Source organism: Ptychodera flava, chromosome 16, assembly GCF_041260155.1.
Source record: "Ptychodera flava strain L36383 chromosome 16, AS_Pfla_20210202, whole genome shotgun sequence".
NCBI classification, from domain to species: domain Eukaryota; kingdom Metazoa; phylum Hemichordata; class Enteropneusta; family Ptychoderidae; genus Ptychodera; species Ptychodera flava.
The window spans coordinates 28,759,303-28,767,639 of record NC_091943.1 but is presented as its reverse complement, the minus strand read 5'-3'; the positions used below and the strand labels follow the sequence as shown (position 1 = coordinate 28,767,639).

The following is an 8,337-nucleotide window of genomic DNA, read 5'->3' as shown; positions in this document are numbered from 1 at the left end:
ATTATCAGCTAAGCCGTAATACCAGTTGATCACATAGAAATTAACTCTGCCAAAGTTGAAACATTGTCTTGCAGGAGGTCAGATGTAGTCAACTACACCTGAAACCACGTGATCAGTCTTGAACAGTTAGCAGGCTGTACATGGACGTTTGTGGCAGTGTTGCTTTGAAAACTTCTGACCTCCTGCTAGACAATGTTTCAACTTTTGTGAGGCCGATTTCTTTGTAAGTGACTGATATTACTGCCTAGCTGATAGTTACGCCTGGCAGTGTTGAAAACACCTCAATTTAGACAATATGTCTAGTTCGTCTAATACCAACCGGTCAACACAGTCCACTGTAAAATCTCTGGATTACATTTTGATTGCATTGGAAATGTGCACTTCTAAAAAATGATGAGTATGAGATGGCTCAGGTACACACATATGCAAATTAAGCACACTGCAGACATGGGGACAATCCAGGGGGCTGCACCAAAGACAAAAGCCATCTGTGATAGGGACAGCCTTGGGGGGCCTGGAACTTCAATTGTTGGGACATTATATATTCCAAACACTGGGAGCTGGGGTCTTAGATTAGTACAAACAGAAAACAGAAAGCTAGAACATTTCTGTGAGAATGTTTTAATCAAATTTATTTAGACTCAAAAACAACAGCAGCTTTCTTGTACAGAACAATCTAATTGGTATCATGATTATTGGAATGTCCAGAAGACTATGAGTTCTTTGTATGCCAACCAAGGCACAAAACTAAAAGTACTTTTTTTAAATTCTTCAGTATAATTTAGCCTTGAATGTGAGAAATAGAGATATTGAGATTCTTCAATTTCTGATGAAAACATACAAATGAGTGAATGACCTTACAGTCTCTTGTCCAAAATAAATACATGAAGGTTCTAATGGCTGTTGCAATCATTATTTCTTGTGCTGAGATTACAGAGAGCAATTAAAAACATGTCCACATCTCAAGGCAAAAAATGATGGAGGAGAAATATTTTGAATGTGAAACTTTGCTAACAGGATGTGAAGACAGTATGCAATCTTGCATGAGCTCTGTTTGTCCCTCTGATGAAATCCGAGGCATCTCCAGGCTCCTGGAAAGGATGGATTTGTAGCTTTGCTGGCACAATATCCAGTTCTAGAACAGATATCATTTTTTAGGGTTTGTTTCCTTGCATGACTTCCTCTCCGAGCGACTCCAACACTTCCCGTTTGTAATCATCAAAGTCTCCGTCAATTTCATTAATGGTCTGATCTTCCACGACCCACAGCTGACACTCAGTTTCCAGAATCAGACGGGCGTCATGACTGACGATAATGACACCTTGATGGTGATAAAGAAATGCATGTTTTACGTAAGAATGATTAACAGCCCAGTAGAAAGATTGCCAATGCAGTATATTCACTCTTTTTTTCAATAGGGTCGATATGAGTCATGTTGAAAGTGAGGACTTTTCCAGAATTTTCTGCTGTTTTCCAGCAGTATTTGGGGAGAAAAGACCAACTTTCGAGGAATTTTTGTGTGAATAACGTATGGAAATCTGCCACACAACATCTACTGTAAGAACACTGTATTTGACAGTTTTGACACAGGATAGAGTTTTGTTCTATTTCAATTATTGTGCACAAATTGGCACAAACCATATGCAAGTATCTTACACTACCACAAAAATTGCATTTTTGCATGACATTTAACTGCTATTAAGATTTTGAATATTTTTGCTAACAAATCAGTCAACAGTTAAAACTCCAAACGATCTATGTCAAGCAAGTTATGTTATTTAGGGGAAGTTCAAATCAAACTTTTGTCATTGTAGATTCAATCAGGTAGAGAGGAAGAAGCCGGTCAAACAAAACTCATTTAATTGGCAATGTATATGTTTTAATTATGTATAGTCCCATTGTTGTATGCCTTACCTCCTTGATAAGCATTCATAGCATCTGCCAGCGCATCGATAGACTCTATGTCCAAATTGTTGGTAGGTTCATCCTGAAATGAAAAGAGAAGGAATTTTGAAAATTATCAGTGACTGATTAAACTTCCTTTTTCCTTAGTTTCATAAAGACAACAAGATCATCAATTTATAGTCAACAAACTTCCTTGTTTACAATACAACTGCTTGTTCTACTTTTTTAAAAGTTAATAACACATACATTTAGGTTTAAAAACAACATTTGCTACCAAGGTGGTCAGAAATTCATAGACTTTAACTTTGAAATCACTGTGGAGCACATATTAAACAATTATAGCAAATTGCTCAAATATGGAAAAGTTGAAAGCAATACATTCAGAGTTCATCAACTGTATGATTGTTAAACAAAATTATAATATCTACTAATTCTTTTAGTTTCTAGGTAACAACTATTCTGAGTAAATCAAAAGTAGACTGTTGGACCAGTTCAGTATCCAATATCACTCACGTGATAACCTCAAGTCTTTCACCATCATGGTTTGGCCATAGATCTTTTGTTATCATTTCTGATTGTCAGTCTCTTTACAGGGGAATGTTTGTACATTATAAATTACACAAAAAAGAAGAGCCGGGTAGTGTGGGTTTGATCAGCCAGCAGGTTTGTTTGAACTTTCCAACAAACCAATACATTTTTGAACATTAACCCCTAAAAATTGACAATTTTAACTTACATCACAATGCAAACTCACCATTATCAAAACGTCTGGTTCTCTACAGGACAGATCAGCAAAAGCAACTCTGGACTTCTGACCACCGGACAGATCCTTAATCCTGATAGTGTGGGCGTAGCTGACCAATCCAAACCTACCCAGAGTCTTCCTGGCATCTTGGTAATTCAAATTAAATAACCTCTGTGGGCATAAAAATAATACAATAGAAATAAAAATACCTGTTTCATTATGGCATTCTTTAATGCAATCTTCCAGTATATATCAATGTTTTCTGTACACTGGAACACTCTATGGATGCAGTGATGAATATTTGCTGTGCTGAATTATGTCATGGGAATATTTTTGATACCGCATTTGGTCTGGATGGAAGGGAATTATATATTTCTAATGGGAGTGATACTAACTAAAGCAAAGTCACTGATGTAAATTTTTGCTTGTATTGGAAGGACATAAAAAAATAATCTTATCGCACTCTTCATTAGGCTGAGAAGGAATGTTCCATAAATGTTGGGGGGGGGGTTGTCTCACACTTGTCTACAACACATGTGAGAATGAAAGTCCCCAGCTCTTGTGAGACATTCTGACAAAGCTTGGATTTTCATCATGAGGTGAACCAATCTGACACAGGTTTTCAAATAAAAAATTGAACTTACCTGTAAATATTCCACTGGAGATTCTTCCAGATCAAGCTGATCTGCCGAATGCTGACTGTACATGCCAACTCTCAACCTGTGGTTTTTCCTCATTTCTCCCTCAATCTAAAAATGTACAAAGAAACAAAACTTTAGATGCTGACATATTAGATACACAGGCTCGCTGTACATCTTGAAGTTGAAATGCAAAATTTCCCCTCACAGCTTCTGAGCCCCCGGGGCACTGTTTTTATTCACTTTTGTCTTTCCCAGGACATCATTTACACTATTTTCTATCACTGCATCTAAATTACATCCTATTACACTGTAAGCTGTGTTGGTGATGACATGGCCCTCACGTACTGACCTCACCTATTGATAGAAAAAACTTTCAACTTATTTAAACTATTATGTAAACAGCGCCCTCATTACTGCACACTCGATCTATAACTGGCAGTTTTCACAGAAAAAGCTGCATAAAAAAATAAACTTTAGTGTGGTGTTCGTGAATGAATATCAGTGGGTCAGTTTACCAGATGAACTTTGCATTACGTTTTAATCTTCATGAATAAAACGTTTGAATCTTAATGTGAATAATCGCATTGGCAGCCATATTATTTCTAGTCATATTTTCTGGCACATTTCTTGTACAAGTGTCGCAGCAAGGAGACATTCATCTCTTACTGAGTATCAGTGAGTTGATAACCTAACTTGACTTTCAAAGTAAAATTATAAAGGATTGTGTAAAGGCGTAAAGGACAGCCTGTGAGTATTTAAATCAGCTTAGTAGCCATTGAATTTCTAGGGCTTGGATCTTGTTAGAGCATATAAAGTGGCAAATGTTCTGAAACTCATCTGCAGTACTTGTTTTAGCAAAGCATGTTTGGCTTCATTCCAAAAGTGCTGAAACTCTAAATTTATGATGATGATGTATGTACCTGATTACTTCATATTACACTTCTTAGAATTATCAATTTCGTACTCACTGGTTCAATTTCTCCCATCAGAAGTTTTAGAAACGTGGTTTTGCCGACGCCATTCGGTCCAACAATTGCAACTGAAATACAAGGTAGAAATTTCTTACGACACTGAACACAAAATATCCTACATGGCATTCAACTAAATGTAGAGAAACATAATACAATTGTCTAAACAGCGACAGTTATTATTAACGTAAATTATTGAAATTGTCAAAGCTTCATCATTTATAAAAAGTTACGGTAATTATGAAATATCTTTTTTTACCGAGTTCATACCGTTTTAAATAAATATATAGACTGTCAACTCTTTGTATGCAAAAGTTTCTATAAAATTACTATATGTGATACCTCTTTTCTAGCTAGTACAAAAAAAAGATTCAAATAGTAAAGACATAATACTTACTTCTAGAGGACAAGTCTATACCAAAGTCAACACTTTTAAATAGCAGCGGTTGGCCAGGGTATCCAAATTTGACACTAGCTTGAGGAAAAAATCACCAGTGAAAATATATTACACACAAATTTGTTTGCGAAATAAATTTAAGATGTTTCTCTTTTGCTTTAAGTGTTACACTTCACCTTTATTTTTCTTGTTCTTACATCATCTGTGATGACAAAATGTCGTGACCTTGCACAATTCTGAAATTACAGATGCAGCTATGCTTTTTAACTTCAGATAACAAATCACTGATACACTTAAAAAGAAGTTTTTTGTAACACACTTACAGTGTAAACCTAGGATGGGAGGATTCAACGGCGGAGGATCAGGGAATGTGAATTTCACTACATATTCCTTGGGTTTCTTGAGAAGTTCAACTGGCTCATTATCTTCCGGTTCCATGGCTCCCTTTTTCTGGCCCTTTTCCTGTTTCCTTGTTAGGGCTTCCTTAGCTTTCTTTTCCTGTATGCCATCATGATGAGAGTTAGATTTTCACTGATTTTTTGCTCAAGTATGTGTTTTACTAACTTACTGTGCAAAAGGCATAATGAGAGAGTCATGATTCCCCATACACTGCATGTAATGACTGTTAAAGTTCCAATTTGTTGAGTCCACGTGTAAGAGGAAAACGATACCTGCTAATTGAGGTACCAGGTCAGGATCATAATGCTTTCAGGAACTCAGACAAACACATGTACCAAGATCTCAGTTGGATGCACGACATCAAATCATTATCGTAAGTAATACTACAGCGAAAAACAGGATGGTTGGACAGTCTCATATACATTACGTTTACTTTTTGTACGTGGCACACAAGTTTTGTAGATAACATTGTAGATAAAAAGAACCGACTCATTGAGTGTCTTGATAGAGCACACAAGGGAATTGCTAAATTACTAAGCTGCTGCAGTGAACTGCAATAAAACTGCTTACACTAATTAGTTTCAGCTGTAGCCAGCTGGCAGATTGGCGTGTAGTGTGTTATAACTGGGCAGTTTCTGTTTCACCCCTGGCCACTTTAGTGTTGACCAAGGTCAAAAAATTCTGCTTGTCCAAAGGCAAAACTAGCTCTGTCTGGGGTTGTAAATGAGAGTTTACGATTGGCACCCTGTGTTCAAGATTAAGATACAATGTAACATTACCATGCACTGGTCCATGTACAAATCTTGTTTATTTCCACTTCCCCAGACAAACTGTCTGCATGGGACATACAATGTTGTCGACTTTGCCAGCTGGCTATAGCTGAAACTAATTAGTGTGAGTTCACTGCAGTAGCTTAGTAAATTAGCAATTCCCTTGTGTGTTCTATCCAGACACTCAAATGAGTCGGTTCTTTTTATCTACAATGTTATCTACAAAACTTGTGTGCCATGTACAAAAAAGTAAACGTAATGTATATGAGACTGTCCAACCATCCTGTTTTTGCTGCTATCATGGCTAGGAAATGTCTACATGTAAGACTCTCTCTTTTTCTCTCTCCTCTTTTCCTTTCATACATATCAAAATGTACAGCTTTATATATTGAATGAAAATTTGCACATTCTAAACTCTTAGAATTCAAATATGGTGACAAGGAAAAAGCACTTACTGCTTGTTTAGATGATTTTCCATGTGCCTTCATTTCTTTGAGTCTCTTTTCCTAACAAACAGACGAACAGTAAAAATTAGGTGATATTGATTTTAAGAGGATTTAGGATTAAACAGAGTGAAGAGATATAAATTTCAAGGCAAACATTTAGTTATCATTTTAGACATTATAAAACTTTGTGTAGCTCTCGTCCTTTGTTTGCGTGTATGTCTGAAAGAAAAGTCTGAAAACCATGTAACTATGTGTTTTACGCTGACTTGAATTGGTCACGTCTGTCAAAATGTCAGAAATGGTCAAGGCCGTCAAAATGTCAGAATATTGGTCAAGTCTCAAAATATCAGAATATTGGTCAAGGCTGTCAAATGAATAACATTGAATATGTTATGATTTCTTGATCTTACAATTTACAAACTTGATTTAATAGCTACAGATAACTGCGGCAGGAAAAAGGTTAAGAGGATAAGTCTAAATCTTAAAGGAAAACAAAACAAACATGAGTTACATTTTACACATTATTCAGTCAATAAAGGGAACATATTGTGTATATGAATGAAGTCTGACTGGCTAGTGAATATTTGCGATTGCCAAATTAAAATCTGACTTTTTTAAAATTCTGTCATCTTATGTAATACATGAAAATGAAGTGAAATATTTGTGACAGTAATAATTTCCATAATTTCGACGAAATAAAAAAATACTTTCAAGGACAGTGTGCTCAGATTTGGTTTGAATTGGTCCATTCAAGAAATTACAAATTACAAAAGTAAATAAGGTCTGAAACTTTAAGTAATGGAGGTCATATTTAGGAACACGCACAGCACAGGAATGTTTCAACACAGTCCCTCTTAGTTTCAGCAGGTCTGACAGGCAATATGTAACAGTTCATGAACAACGACAGGAAAAGGCTCATTGTGTAGGCTGTTTCAGTTACTGCCACTACTCCAACACATAGACGGTACATTGCATACAAATGAGGTCATGCCTCATATAACCTCTCCCTTAGATGTGTAAGGCTGTTTCAGTTAATACCATCACTCCCACACATTTGCAGGATTTTCACTTTTTCTTACCTCATTTGCATATTTTTGACACTGACATGTTCATTTGAACAAATTCACATCTCAACCCCTGGGTCTACCTCTACACTAAATATTAAGATGGTAGGTTTGGGACCTTTTGTATCGGACAGACATACATACATACAAACATACAGACGCCACCCACTCACCATATGAGCTCTTTTTGGTATTTATACATATACCAAATATGAGCTAATAAAACATAGAATCTCACCTGTTTGTCATAATCTTTCTGTTGTTCTTTCCTTTTTTGCTTCAACATTTTCTTGAATGTGTCTGGTAAAAAAGGTGGGTATGTAAGATATCATGAAAATTTTCACATAAAATACATAATGTTTTCACTTTCAGAATTAATGCAGGCAAGACAACTCATATTGACAGCTGAATTCTCTAAGGAAAATTTTGAAAAACCTAAACATTGGACTGTGTCACAACAAACAAACTCCAGTGAAGTGGCTTTGTGAGAATGAAGAGGCTCCAAGACTTCCCTTGTTAAAAGTCAATGGTAGTTGTATTTCAAACACTTACTGTAATTGCCCTTGTAATAGTAAAGCTTTTGTTGATCTGTGAACAAGAAAAACAGACATGGGGTAAGAACTATTTTCAATCAAACAAAGCATACTGTATAGTATGCATGCTCCTACAACTTACTGCAAGTACAGTCTAATGAATGTTCAACCCACCCACTCCTCACAAACACCCCATCTAATACATATATGCTTTATAGCTGCATTTCAAACCTAAGCATCTTTCTGTTATTTACTACTGCTATGGTAATATTAATTTTCAAAGTTTCCATCTAGTTAGGCAAACAAGTGGGAAAGTGATTTACATGTATTCCACAGTGATCTGCAATCTGGAAATTACTTCATCTGTTACATGTATCTCTTGTAGAATACTGAAAGGTAGTTACAAAGGAACACAGCAACATCAAAATTAAATATGATAGAAGTTAACAACCTATCATCTTATGTTGCC

The 8,337-nt window shown here is 35.9% G+C and overlaps 1 protein-coding gene across 1 annotated transcript; it reads right to left on the bottom strand.

Moving 5' to 3' along the window:
• Nucleotides 1-605: 605 nt before the first annotated feature.
• LOC139113967 (ATP-binding cassette sub-family F member 1-like) lies at nucleotides 606-7,957 on the bottom strand. Its single transcript, XM_070675441.1, has 10 exons — nucleotides 7,888-7,957; nucleotides 7,574-7,635; nucleotides 6,281-6,331; nucleotides 4,980-5,154; nucleotides 4,657-4,734; nucleotides 4,260-4,330; nucleotides 3,295-3,399; nucleotides 2,660-2,821; nucleotides 1,915-1,987; nucleotides 606-1,321 (listed from the first exon to the last, which is right to left on the bottom strand). Exons 2-10 carry the CDS (start codon nucleotides 7,619-7,621, stop codon nucleotides 1,155-1,157), a joined length of 930 nt encoding a protein of 309 aa, XP_070531542.1. The 5' UTR covers nucleotides 7,622-7,635; nucleotides 7,888-7,957; the 3' UTR covers nucleotides 606-1,154.
• Nucleotides 7,958-8,337: the final 380 nt, after the last annotated feature.

Bases quoted from the DNA above. Each gene is read 5' to 3' on its own strand.
- LOC139113967 (XM_070675441.1), bottom strand. From the start codon at position 7,621: ATGTTGAAGCAAAAAAGGAAAGAACAACAGAAAGATTATGACAAACAG. The intron at 6,332-7,573 runs GTGAGATTCTAT...TCTGTTTGTTAG, and splicing joins AGAAAGATTATGACAAACAG to GAAAAGAGACTCAAAGAAAT. The intron at 1,322-1,914 runs GTAAGGCATACA...ATCACCATCAAG, and splicing joins TATGAATGCTTATCAAGGAG to GTGTCATTATCGTCAGTCAT.